Source organism: Anthonomus grandis, chromosome 8, assembly GCF_022605725.1.
Source record: "Anthonomus grandis grandis chromosome 8, icAntGran1.3, whole genome shotgun sequence".
NCBI lineage: Eukaryota > Metazoa > Arthropoda > Insecta > Coleoptera > Curculionidae > Anthonomus > Anthonomus grandis.
The window spans coordinates 5,037,986-5,053,071 of record NC_065553.1 but is presented as its reverse complement, the minus strand read 5'-3'; the positions used below and the strand labels follow the sequence as shown (position 1 = coordinate 5,053,071).

Genomic DNA, 15,086 nt, shown 5'->3' with positions numbered 1-15,086 from the left:
AATAAGATAATTGTTTTGCTTTAGCAAATTCTTAATTATTATTTTATTGTCTTCGCGAAATTCCGGACTACTAATATGACATGATCTGTAAAGTAAACCCTTGACTATTACAGACTTTTGGACTGTGGCATAAGAAGACACATAGTTATTTAAAGCACTAAACCTCAATAAATAATAAATTCTTAACTTAAAAAAAAATTTCATAATGAATAATAAGGCTTTTTACTTATAATTTATAATTATTTATATAAATAGATACTTAGCAAATCATTATAATGAAGTTTTTAAATTTAATTACTTTATCTAAGTTTTCTAGCAGGAATCTCTGTAAAACCTTAACATTAAAATGTTAAGGTTTTGTTTTCAAATGGAGTAACTTTTTTATTAAATTTACATTCAAATTGGTATTATATTATGACACATATTTTAATTACACTAGTCCATAATGCATTTATTTATCAAAGGTGTATTTAGAATTTAACTAATTATTTAAATGCAATTTTTATTTGCTATATGATATAACATTAATAAAGACACTTAAAACAAACAATGCTATATAGGGTGTCCCATAAATAATGGTATGGCGTATTCCTTTTAAAAAAAATGAGGTTAAGTTAAATTTTCCTAGTTCGAAAGTCAAAAACAACCATTATACAGGATGATAAACTTAATGTAATTTTTTTGAAGTGGGCTATGCCTGACAAGATGAATTATTATAAATGTCATAGTCACTGACTTTTTCTGTTATTAGATTTGAAAAATATATTGAATTATTATAATGAACATTTTTGAAAACATATACAAAAGTTTCTTCAACATCATGAAGAAATCTTACTAGGATTGATTCTTAAGAAATATCGCTGCATTATGCTATTTATGTAGGAAACATTACCATATATGGTACCAAATTTCTGGAATGTTTAATGTGATCTACCTCTGTATAAATATTTTCTTTAGTGTTTGCGTTTACGGTGGTGGCGATCGGAAAGGCCAAATCGACGTTGTATCCAGGGGTGTAGACATTGTTATTGCCACTCCAGGAAGAATGAACGATCTCAACGAGGCAGGTATAGTTTAAAAAAAAAATAGTATAGTTCCTTACTAAACTCATGGTTTTTATTATCGTCAGGTCATTTGAATGTCCGGAGTGTCACGTACGTAGTCTTAGATGAGGCCGATAGAATGTTAGACATGGGTTTTGAGCCTCAAATCAGAAAAGTGATGTATTCACTAAGACCTACGAGGCAGAGTATCATGACTAGCGCCACCTGGCCACCAGGAGTGAGACGTTTGGCAGATTCTTACATGAACGACCCCATTCAAGTCTATGTGGGTTCATTGGATTTGGCAGCCACCCATACAGTCACCCAAACTATACAAATATTAGAGGAAAAGGATAAAGAAGAGACTTTCTTCGAATTTATTTCAAATATGGCACCGGACGACAAGATGATCGTGTTTTGCTGCACTAAAGCTAAAGCAGATTATTTATCGGTAGAATGTGCCATGAAAAATATTTCTTGTGCATCTTTGCATGGTAACAGAGATCAGTGTGATCGGGAACAAGCCGTTAAGGATATCGGAGACGGAACTGTTAAAATTTTGATTGCAACGGATGTGGCTTCGAGAGGATTAGATATCGATGACATTACGTGAGTCAAAGTGTGATTTTACTATTGAAATTTAATTTAATATAAGACAACGTTTTGTATGTCAGTGTAATTTTTAATTAGTGTCATCTTTTAAGCTCTTATAGACTGTCTCGTATGGTTCTCTCTTCTTGCTTAAAGGATAAACTTCTATATTGCATTAAATATTCAACCGATTTTGTACAAAAAATAAAAGACACGTACATTCCAGACAACTCTGTTTTGGCCCCATTTTAACGTAAGTAACCTTTTCACCTTTCACTGTCGGGCGGTTTTCACGACTAAGGAAATTGGACGCTGATGATATTGTTAGATCCTTTTACTTCTTAAATTTTGCTTGTCACTAAATACTTTTTTGTTTTTAATAATAAATTTTAGAGCCAAACAATAGACCTTGCTATGGGCAATCCAATTTCACCACTCTTGGCTGATTTATTTTTAGTTAATATAGAGAGAACTTCCATTTCTATACACGTTTAGTGAGTTGAATCTTACGGATTGAGTTTTAATGTATTAGACCTAGTAGAGAGTAGACAGAGAACGACTGCATCGGTAACCTCCCACCGATAGCGACGCCGATTCTCCGTACCGCCCGCAATGTGAATTTAATTTCGGCTTGCTCGCAGTGATGTTTAGCAAGCGCTTGGAGATGGGTAAATTAGCCTCGAATCAAGTATTGGAATTTTACGCACACACGAAAGATAAAAATTTCTGTTGTTTTTTAACGTGCTCATAATCGCAAGTCCAAAAAACAACTTTAATATCAGAGAAAAACAAACCACCGAGAAGCGACAAAACCCGCATTTACCGTTGATTTTCTAGGGTCCAATTTTGGTGACCTTGAGCGGGCTTAAATGACTGGCGCTACATATAAAGTACATATAAAGTAACGGAAAAATCGTTTTGACAATTTAATAGTTCCGTACACGGAGAGAAATACGACAATTAATAGATTAAAAATTTTATTTTAATTTTGAATTTGAATCAAAACTATTACATTATTTTACTGTTGGTATAGTTAAGTTATAGGTTAAGTTATACCTAAGCTATACCGGGTGACACAGGAAAAAGAGAACACGCAACAACTTTTTTATTTTTCAAGATAAACAAATGTATAAAAAATATACTGGGTGTCCCATTTAAAATAAGAAAGTTCGTGTCATTTCCGGTTCAACCGGAAGTGATCAAAAACAATTGAATACGTCAAAATATGCCTTTATAACTATTCTATTGACATACCAAATTTCATTTGTTTATCTTGAAAAATAAAAAGTTATTGCGTGTTCCCTTTTTCCTGTGTCACCCGGTATAGTGCCAACTATAAAAATTACCATTTAGGATAAATAATGAAAAACAAAAAATCTTCTAAACAAACTTTTATTTTTTGAGGAAATAATATTGGCCCATTGTATAATGAAACACAAAAATACATTGGCAATAATTAAATTAAACCGGTACATTTATACATTGCGCAAAATTTTTAGTTTTCGAACATTTTTATCTTTATTTGTTTTTAAGACCCTATAATTATATTTAATGGAGTAAAATATTTTCAACCTTATAAATAATTTTAAGATAAAGGTTTTTGGAAAATGTGCACAAGGGTGTTCATAATTAATAGTTTTCCACACCCTGTCTTTGAATGACATCCACGAAAAGCACAGGTATAAGGCATATTATAAATTTTTTTTAATAAAATAAAGAGCACAATGACAACACACAAAAAAAATAAACACAGAGAAAAATTCAGGCAACACTTGACTAGACTGAACTAGGCGTCAAATATTACCCACAGAACACAAAGAGGGAAACTTGGTCTGTTTTCTGTGATATTACCGGACTAACCGACGGCTGGCAGGGGATCGGCAATAAGACAGGTATACCAAATAAGCTCGCACATGCGCAAGAAAAATCGGTCCCGGCTTTGTCCCTTCTCGGTGGTTTGTTTTTCTCTGTTAATATGCTCAAATCTTAAACACAATATTCTAAAATAAAATGAAAAATAACTCTTAAACAAAATAACAATTCTAATTAAATGGATTATTTAATAAGGCGTTCAAATACACCCCTTTGTTGGGCTTCACAGTATCCCAACCTGTCGTAAAATTGTCTACGTACATTGGCTAACATTTCAAGTGTAATGGACCTAGAAATATTAATAATTCCAAGTCGCAATTCGTCCAAATTAACGGCTCTTTCATGTTGGTGTTGGTAAAGAATTTCCGTCAAATAGCCCCATAAGAAGTAGTCGCAAGGCGTCAGATCTGGAGATCGCGGAGGCCATGGTATGGTACCTCTTGTGGAAATAAGCCGTTCAGGAAAAGTGTTTGTTAAATAGTCCTGCACTTGTCTAGCGTCGTGAGCAGGACATCCGTCTTGTTGAAATCAAATTTCCTCAAAATTAACATCCAAGTTTCGTACAGCAGGTATAATATTTTGTTGCAATAAAAGTAAACATCTCTCAGAGTTTAAGGTACCATCAATAAAAGGCCCTACAATGTGATTGGCTAAAATACCAGCCCAAACATTTACCTTTTGCGGGTATTGAATTCGTAATGGTACACTCAAATGTAGATTTTCCCGAGATCAATATCTCACGACTGAAGAATTATGTCGACCTAGAAGAGAAAAAGATGACTCGTCTGTAAATAAAATATTACTTGTGAAGTCGTCATTTTGATCAATTTTTTCTCTTGAGGTTTCACAAAACTCCAAGCGTTTTATTTGATCTTCTGGAAAAATTTCTTCAGTGTTTTTAATTTTATAGGCTTTGTAGGTACTTATTTCTTTTCAAAATATCACGCACTTTACGACTTGGAATATCAAGTTTTTCAGAAATTTGGGAGCTAGAACAAGGTTAACTTACTTCCACAAAAGCACACAACTTGACCTCCTTTTCAATCCTAGCGTCAGGTGTTCGACGAGGTTCCTGATCGCCACTAGAACATTTTGCACACCGATTTACACATCCCGACTGCTCAAACTTATGCCAAATATTATAAATTGCTTTAGCAGTAGGGACTTGCTGATCAGGATATGCAAATATAAAACGACCGACAACTTCTTCTGCACTATCCGCATGACAATACCATTTAATGATCTTAATCTTTTGATCAACAGTGAAACCCATTTTTATTTTATTAGTCTTCGTACCAAAGGTTGAAATAAATTGTAAATATGGACAAACGTATTCAGGTTGATAGCGTCTACACGAACTTCAGCAAGGCCTTCGATAAAATTAACATTTCAATTTTGCTAAAAAAACTAGCTTTGGTAGGGGTGGGTGGTTTTCTTTTAAAATGGGTTGAATCTTACCTCTCAAATCGAAGGTTCACAGTCTGCATAAACGGCGTAAACTCTGAAATAGTTAATGTAACGTCGGGGGTGCCCCAAGGATCTCATTTGGGCCCCCTTTTTTTCATAATATTTATAAATGATATATTTAAACACTCGGAGTTTTTGCTTTATGCAGATGATCTTAAATTCTATAGACCTATAAAATCACACGAAGACTGCCAGCTCCTGCAAGAGGATATAGAAAGCCTTGTTGAATACTGTCGGATCAATTGCCTTTTTTTAAATATTGAAAAATGTCAATTTATTTCATTTACTAAAAATAAATTAAAAATCCAATTTAATTATAATATAAATAATGTTGATCCTAAAAGGGCTCAAGATGTGAAGGATTTGGGAATCATTTTTGACGAGAAGTTACTTTTTGATAAACATATTAATACCTTAGTGTTAAGTGCGTATAAAATGTTAGGGTTTATTAATAGGCAGGCTAAAATTTTGAAATCCTCTAGATCCTATATTTTTTGTATTATGCATTTGTTTATAGCAAGCTTAATTTTGGGTGTGTTGTTTGGAATCCGATTTACTCAATTTATAAAGATAGATTGGAATCTGTGCAGAACAAATTTTTAAAGTGTCTTTATTATAGGGATAATTTAAATATTGTAACTAATGACTTAGGTGATATAAGAAAACATTTTGGTATACTTACTCTTGACAACAGAAGAAAAATTTCAGACCTTTTATTTTTGCATAAACTGTTGAATAATAAAGTGGATTGTCCATGTTTGATGCAGGGGTTGAGGTTTAATGTTCCATCACGGCAGTTAAGACTTGGTGATCTTTTTAATTTACCTTTCAGAAATACTAACAGTTGTCAGTCATCTCCACTGTGTAGAATGATGAGATTATCAAATTTTTATAATAACATAGATCTCTTTTTTGAAACCCAGAAAAACCTGGGAGGTGTATTGAAGAGAGAGCTACTATAATTCGTGTCCCAGACTTTATCTTTTTTCACAGTATAAAGAACAAGACAGTAGGTTTACTCTCTTGCGGCCGTTTGAAGTAGGGACTTCTAAACAGTGCCGACTTTTTTTACGCGGTCGTAAATCATTATTTAGTTTCGACGGCAATCCTTTACGATACGGGGGGTGTTTGAAACATTTTTATTAAGGAATATTTTCGTACATCGCGGCGGGCAGCGTGTAATATATGGAATTTGTTGAAATTAAAGGCACTTTGTATTATTGTTAAAAAATTGAAAGAATATTATCTATTAAGTATCTCTTTTAAACAAATAACTGTAAGAAAAACACTTGGTAGATAGCTTTAAAATTAAGTTTATTAAAATGTACACAATTAAATGTTAGCTTTACGTTCCTTTCATGCTCTTTTCTTAACTGACCAAGAAACTACCTACCTAATATTACATACACTTAATTAATAATAACTTCGTTAATATACCCATTTTTTAAATATTTAATAAAATTTACATAATAATGTGATAACAACACTCAGCATATGGAACTCGGTAACAGTAAAATATAAAAAGGCAGTTAAATAAAAAAAAACTTATTAAAAGTCTAATTATTTGCTTTTTAAATAGGGAATGAAAGAACAAACCACTAAAATTCAAATAAAACGAAACAAAACATTCAAATAAACGTAGAATTCATATAAATATGCAAAATGAATATAGTTTTACATTGGGGATTATAGTACACATCAATATTTTGAAACTTAAACCCTTAGAAACCACCCTTAATGACGAAAAAAATGCAGTTTTAAGTATGGTTAGACGGTATAAGTGGCGAAAATTTATATCATTCAAATGATTGCAATGCAACTAATAATAAATCGGATAGCTTTCACTATTAAAAACCACCACTAATAACAGAATATTACCAAAAATTTTGCATTTTTTTAGATTACAATCACGATTAAAAAAAAATATGTACTCTAAATCGCTGACACTTTTTGAACATATTATTGGTACCTATATATAGTCCATTGTAGAAAGCTACGCTTTAATTTTTGAAATAAATACATAATTTTTTATGATAAATTTTTTTAAAACTGCAATTATTTTTATTTTATTCTTAACTTTTTTAATTTTTATGCTAATGACTTACAATCAAGTTTATTTTTAAAGTTTTCGATAGTACATACTTGAAAAAATGTGCTAGATATTTGTCTAAAAAACGTTTTTTTTTTATTATTTCACGTTATTATTTTACGTCATTATATTTTGTTATCTAAAAAAAGGGGTTATGTTCACACAGTTGTATCTTAGCGCCTATAGCACCTAGATAAATCAAACAAAAGCCAATCTTTTGTTTTTAAACCAACTTTTGTTTATTAGATTTTTTGTAGGATCTCAATTTTCCGAGATATTTCAGAAATACTGAAGAAAAGCGTGTATTTTTTTCTGTAAACTAATCCATTTTTATTTTTAAAAAAATGTATATCCCCTTTTACTCCTGCAGCCATCTACCCAACATATCGCCGGCATTTTTAAAGTACAAAACTTCCGCACAACGCTATTATAGTTCTAATATTGAAGACGCCCCTGTATAACGCAGTCGCCACCGGGCAGCAAAAAAGAGTAGCATCAGAAAGCGAGTGAGAAAGACAACATTTTGGGCGGCGCTTAGAGTGATCCTTCTATTCTAGTTTATGTTCGGTGCTTTTTTGTAGGAATTAGTATTTACAGATTAGTATTTAAAATTTAATAGTCTTTTTCTGGTTTAGCAATTGTTAAGTGTATTTAACTTTAGTGTTTGCAAGTTTATATTTGCTTCTATATTTATGAGTGGATACTGTAGTGGGTTTACCTGTTTGTATCCTTAAGAAAATAAATTAAAAAAAAACATGATCTGCTAACACGTACGTAGGTATGCGAGGAATTGCAACCGAACTTTAACCGGATTGATGATTGATTGAGGGTGGAGCCAAGTTTGTTTTCACTCTACTCCGTCTCCTTCTTACACATTACGCAAAAATCATATTCGAAAATTTTCAACCGCGAAACGTGTATATGTTGAATGAAAGTAAAATTTTAAACTTGTTTAGGTACGTGGATTGTTTCTCAATAGTTTCCATCGATCCTTTAAACATCCTTAATTCTCTTAATAATCTACATCCATCTATTAAATTCACTTTGGAATTCAAAATTACAGATAGTAGCTTTAATTTTTTAAATATCACAATTACTAAAAAGAACAACTACCTGTCCTTTAAAATATTCCAAAAATCAACCCAAACTAACCACATTAGCCCCTTTCACACAAAATGGCATCCTTTAATTATTACGTTAATCGCTTACTTAACATTCCAATGTCTTGAACAGATTTTATCAAATCACGTTTAAGAATGGATACGATGCAAGCCTTGTTGATACACAAATGTTCCAAAATAAAAACAAAATGGTAAGCTAACCTAGCTTATAATGGTTTTAAATATGTATCCATTCCTTTCCTAAGCCCCTTTTCTTACCAGATTTCCAGAATATTGAGAAATAATTGTCAAACGTGGCTCGGTTCTCATAAATAACAAACAAATTCTACCTCATATGAATAAGTGGTATCTATAAACTGAAATATGCAGACTGATTAGAAAAACGATAAGGTCACTTTCAACAAGGATTAAAGACCTTGTGATTAGACCACAACATTCTGCTTTCGGACACCATCACTTCGTTGGGCACAAAACACAATTTTTCGCCCAACGAAAATAGTGAAGTCATATACAGGGTGTTTGGCGGAGGGTTAGCCAAACTTGGTGGGCATATAGATAGGCTCAGATAGAAGATATTTTCTTAATAAACTTGTGTTCTAAAAGTCTCGGGTTTTTTTATATCATTGATTTTGTGTTATTTTCAGGATTTTTAAAAAATTATACCTTTTGACATCTTTAAATTTTTTTAGCATATTTTTCACGTTTTTTTTACATTTGTATTTAGTCTGTAATGTATCCTGAATCTAAAAAAATCAATATCAAGTACAAATAATACCGAAATAATTCGTTTTGAGCTCAAAAAGTTAATACAAGTAGCAAAAAAAGTTATGAAAGGTAACTTTAACTTGATGCAAAAAAAAAACTAAAATCTATCAAGATGTTCTTGATAGATGATGTGTAGTTTTAAAAACATCTCCAGTTAATACTCTTTTCAATGATATACGATGTGTAACACAAAGCCGACTAACTTGCCACAATTCATGACTTATGTACTTATTTCAAAATTACAAATTTTGTTGAAACTGCGCTCCCCTGGCTCTTATACATGCCCTACAACGCCGTCGCATTTCTACTGTCGTAAGGCGAAGTCGCATCTCTTCTTTGACGGTTAGAAAAGCGGCATTGATTCTTTGAATTAAGTGGTCTAGATTGTCAATTTCCACCTCGTACACGAGTTCTTTCGCACGTCCCCATACGTAAAAATCGAGAGGGGTTAAAGCAGGGGACCGTGGAGGCCATGCGATGGGACCTGCTCTTCCGATCCACGAATTGGGAAAAGTATTGTCCAGCAATTCTCTAACGGCGACCAGATAGTGTGCAGGACTCCCGTCATTCTGGAAGACGATTGGCCCGTCTTCATTAAATATGGGTGTATCAGCCAATAATCAGAGATCATTTTGTAAATAATGTAAGAAATTGTCTCCGTTGAGGTTTCTCGGCAAGTAGTGTGGACCGATGAGGTGTCTCCCAATCACACCTGCCCAAACATTAACACTGAACCTTGTTTGGAAAGACTTGGCTCTGGTCAAATGCGGATTTATACGTTTTTGTTTTCCCAATAATGTAAATTATGTTGGTTAAATATCCCCGCACGTGTAAATGTTGATTCATCTGTCCATAAGATGCTTTTTAAAAAGTGTCCATTTTCAACGTCTACGTGAAGCAAAAAGCGGCAAAATTGTACCCGTCGCTCATAGTCGGCTTGTAGAAGACCTAGAATAGAGTATCACGATGCCAGTAAAAATTGCAGAATTAAGTTGTTGATGTAGTATGAAATTACCTTGCACTGGGGTGTAATGGAAAGGATGCCTTTCTTCTGCCTTGACAACTGACCATGCTCTCCATGTAGAAATGTTTAGATCTATAGCTACTTTCCTTGTACTAGTGGTGGGATCCTCATCGAATGCGCGAATTACGTTTTCATCTACAGCAACATCATACTGCTTCCGATTGATCCTCGGTTCTTGAAAATTTAGTTTGCCTGTTTCCCTTAATCGACGAAAAGTGTTAGCAAAAGTGTTGTGGTGAGGCACACGCCTATTGGGGTATTGCCAATAACACCTCTACAAACTGTCTTTGAGTGGGTGTTGGTATTGCTCCTCATAAATTCTTTGTGCTTCTCGCGTATTACCATTGGCTCTTCCATAAGCAAAGACAATATCGGCGTATTCTTCGGTAGTGTATGCAGCCATTGTGGCGATAATGATACGAAAATAAGGAAAGTCACAAAAACAATATAAAAACTCCAATAACAGCAACAATAACAACAGTATTAAGAATAACAATAACAACTACAGAAACGATACAATATTAAATTAACGACTTGGGTACGTAAGAAAGCTAAAAAGTTACACCACGACAAATGTCAAATGACGACAACAATATGTAGCACATATTGTTGTTATCACAACAACAATCCCATAGCATGTTCCACGATCTCCTCATTTGACCATTCAAAGAATCGATGCCGCTTTTCAAACTATCAGAAAAGAGATGCGGCTTCGTCTTACGACAGTGAAAATGCGACGGCGACGTAGGGCATGTATTAGAGCCAGGGGAGCGCAGTTTTAATAAAATTTCTAATTTTAAAATAAATACATAAAATTAAAAAAATATTTTTTTTACTTTATTGTCCTTTAAAGTCATGAATTGTGGCAAGTTAGTGGGCTTTGCGTTACACATCGTATATCATTGAAAAGAGTATTAACTGGAGATGTTTTTAAAACTACCTGAACATCTTGATAGATTTTAGTTTTTTTTTGCGTCAAGTTAAAGTTACCTTTCATAACTTCTTTTTGCTACTTGTATTAACTATTTGAGCTGTAAACGAATAATTTCGGTATTATTCGTACCTGATATTGATTTTTTTAGATTCAGTATACATTACAGACTAAATACAAATGTAAAAAAAAACGTGAAAAATATGCTGAAAAAATTTAAAGATGTCAAAAGGCATAATTTTTTGAAAATCCTGAAAATAACACAAAATCAATGATATAAAAAACCCGAGACTTTTAAAACACAGGTTTATTAAGAAAATATCTTCTATCTGAGCCTATCTATATCCCCACCAAGTTTGGCTAACCCTCCGCCAAACACCCTGTATACCCATAGATCTAACTCTAAAGTTCTAGATTACAGAGAGAATCTTGAAATAGCTAGAGAAATTAAAATTAACTCTTCCCGTTCCCTTAACATTAGAACCAATGAAATAAACCTTAAAAGTCCTACTTTCAAATTTTTCTCTGAATAAAAATAATTAATAAAAAATACCTGAATTAATAAAATAAAAACAAACAAAAATTAAAAGGCCTATTTTTTAAAACTAATTTTTTGTTTCCTTAATGCAACCTCTTTTATAAATATACTTTCATTGAAAAAATAAAAGGAAACCTACTATAAAAACAGGTAATTCTTTTGTTCTTTCTGTGTGCGCTAACAGTGTTGATGTTTTTTCTCTTTTTGTACTCGTGATGAGATATTTCGGTATTTACTTCTGTATTGTCTACCAATGGCCTCATGAGTTGTTAACGTCTGATTCTCAGTTTTTAATTGTTTTTTAAATATATAAACCAGTGTTCAATTTTTTCCATTGTTTTAAAGTCCATTTTTTGCGTTCCTCTTTATATGGTGTGTTTTTCTGTGTACTCTTTGATAAGTAAGCAATTTTGTTAAATTTGTTTATATTAGGTCATTTTATAATTCTTTTGCTTGTTGGCACAGAGCAGCTCTGAAGATGATCTAACGGACCTAGAGCGCCTAAAGGATTATAATAAATAAAAATTACACAGACACACAAAACGTTGTCTTATAATGTCTCTACGGGGTACAACCTGTTCTTTAAGGTAATTTAATGTTTTCGTACGTTTCAGGCATGTGCTAAATTATGATTTTCCTAAGAATATTGAAGAATATGTACACCGAGTGGGCAGGACGGGCAGAGCCGGCAAGTTCGGTGAAAGTATCAGTTATTTTACTAGGAACGATTGGGGACAGGCGGCAGAATTGATAAAAATTCTTGAAGAGGCGCAACAGGTGAGTTATGATCATTTTAAGAAAAGATACACAAGGTGATTAATGACCGATAGTATACAAGGTGATTAGGTAATACGGAACGCATTTTTTAAAAATTTGAATCCGTGGTAACAGACAATGCTCTATAGGTCTGAAGGATATATGTCAGCACTTACAAAAAAAATGGCAACACCTTTAATTTTTTTAATGGAACAGATCTATATATTTTGAAATATTTTGATTCCCTTTTTTAATCATACTTCCCTATACCTATCTCAAGCGGTTTTCGAGAAAAAAAAATTGCGTGTTTTTTGTTAAAAACCAAGGGATAAACCATCTTGACTAACTTCCCATAACCTGATTGAATCAGCATCATACAGGGTCGTCGAAAATTAAATTAATATTCTTCTTTTACTAAAATAGACAAAACTCAATTTTTTTAAATGGAACACCCTATATTTTATTTTCTAATACACAGTTTAATATACCTTTGATTTATTATAACACATTCCTATACCTAAGTAGCCGCATTTTATAAATAAATACTTCTTTTCATAAAATTTGATAATTTTGAACATTTTTATTTTGTAAATTACTTAGTTAGCTATGAAAATGTCACAATGGTTTTTTTTAGTTATAGTATTACCGTTATATTTTATAATAAACTTAATTTAAAAAAAAGGAACATTTTATCTATATTTACATCTATTTATACTACAAAATATTAGTACTTCGTTACTTATACGTATTGTTCAGTTAAATCACTTCAAGAACATGTACAAAAAGTTACATTTTGTAAAATAAAAAAAAATAAAAATTCTGCAAAATTTGGTGCAAAAAAGTGTACATTTATAAAAAAAACGCTGAAACAGGTATCTAGCCAAATTGGTCCAGAAATATGTGTAAAGTTTTTTTCTCAAAACTTTGTTCATTTTTTGAAAACTCTTAAACAGGTGTATAGTTAAATCATTTCAGGATATATATGTATATGTATGGAAATTTTCAAATTTGTTTTTTTTTCACTGGTTTTTGGTTTCTAGGCATTGAATGCAATTTCAGAAAAAATAAAATCGACCTCTTCAACCATTTTTTTTTTCTTAGAAACACGTGTAAATATGTTCAAAGTTTTATTTTTACTGATTTTTGAGATATATGGGTATTTTGTAAAATTTTTTGGAAAAAAAATCGACTTTTCCAAAAAATTTCTTGAAAATTGTTCATTTTTTGAAAAATGCTGGAATAGGTATCTAGTCAAATTATTCAAAACCATGCCCACAGTAATTCTGCGGACAAAAAAAACAGAACTATCTACATTTTCGCGTTTTTTAGTGCTTCGGTATAGGCGTGATCCTCGAACACCGTACCGACGTTCATATTTACATTTAAAAAGTATTTATTTATTTATTTGCTTATTTTGGTTTCTAGTATGTGCCAGAAGAAATTTACAGCATGGCCGAGCGATTCGAGGCTATGAAAGAACGTAGAGAGAAAGAGGGTACGTCTGGGCGTGGTCGAGGATTCGGAGGCAGAGGGGGAGGAAGAAGATGGTAAATGCCTAAGTAATCCTAGGTTGAATCTCTTTTTTTCTAAATTAGCTTTTAGAATCTAATCTTAATTTAATGAATTATCCATATTTAGAAATCCTTTATATTTTCTTTCATTCAGTTTTAAGATTTTTTGTATGGCATACGCGAATAAGTACTTTGTAATAAAATATTCATTTAATTAATATATTTATTAAGTTGAATGACAGTATTAAAGAAATAAAAGTTTTTGGAAAAAATCGCTTTTATTTTAAACGTTTCATATCAGAACCGTCATACCGAAAACTGCGTCTACTTTTTCATAAATCTTCTAAATGCTTTTTAAGCACTTAAATATGTATAATTTGGGGTCAATTATTTGAGCTTACGTTGATAGGTAGAGCCACAAATGAAACGTGCACAAGTCCACCAGTTTCTACGTTAACATGAATATAACCTAAGTCCCCAATAACTTAACTCTACTAACCTACTAGCCTCGTCATCCTTGTGGTTGTCCTCAGTCATCCTCAACACGTGGTTGTTCTCGTCCTTTCCTATCCTACGGATTCCTTTTTTTTCCTTCGATTTCCTTCCTTTCGATTTCCTTGACCCCTCCTACCTCTTGCCGTCAATACAACGTCCATTTCAGAATTAAACTTTGTGAAAGTTTCTATCCCACTTCCGCGTTATCCTTCATCTTATTAACACGTGGTGTTTCGTCCTTCCTATCTTTTAAATACCTTTCCCAGACCCTTCCTTACCCCTTGACGGTGGTAGCTGATCCTATTCACGCCGGTAACCAGGCCGGATGCATCGTGCGGGAGGCGACATCGTGCATTAAAAAGTTTCGATTGTGATTGATAATTTAATATAGTGAAAGTGTCGAATCGAGGAACAGGGTACATACCCGACGGTTTTCCCGAATCACAAATCGTGCTGGCAAATTGCCTCGTAGCAGAGCCATCAATTGAACAAAACAACAACATAACCTAAGTCCGCGCTTTCAATATTTATATTGTCACGCCGTTCTTTGTGAGAGTCTTTTGTGAGAATTCGATGGGAGATTCGAGAGAGAATTCTCTCCTTGAAATGTGCAATTGTTGTGCACGATGACAGGTAGATGTTCCCGGATTCTCGCCAACACTTTCACGACCGACTAATACGGTGATGCACTGGTGTTTTTACGTCCACGACATAACCATTTTGTTCAAATCCTTCAAGTAGTCTTTGAACGGTCGTGTGTCCAAAAATCCAACTTTTTGTTGGTGCCGCTTATAACACTTTTCGTAAGGACTCATAACGCAAAATTAGAGAAGAGTAAATTAAACAGCAAAAATATCTTAGTTTTAAATGGGTTTTTTCGTCT

The 15,086-nt window shown here is 32.8% G+C and overlaps 1 protein-coding gene across 1 annotated transcript in view; it reads left to right on the top strand.

Annotated features, from left to right (window-relative positions):
- LOC126739491 (probable ATP-dependent RNA helicase DDX43) overlaps positions 1-13,980 on the top strand; it is a 32,609-nt gene extending 18,629 nt beyond the window's left edge. The window contains exons 7-10 of the mRNA XM_050445192.1: positions 958-1,067; positions 1,130-1,652; positions 12,056-12,218; positions 13,623-13,980. Coding sequence (XP_050301149.1) covers positions 958-1,067; positions 1,130-1,652; positions 12,056-12,218; positions 13,623-13,748 — 922 coding nt within the window. The 3' untranslated portion in view covers positions 13,749-13,980. The remainder of the gene's footprint in view (positions 1-957; positions 1,068-1,129; positions 1,653-12,055; positions 12,219-13,622) is intronic.
- The last annotated feature ends 1,106 nt before the right edge of the window (positions 13,981-15,086 follow it).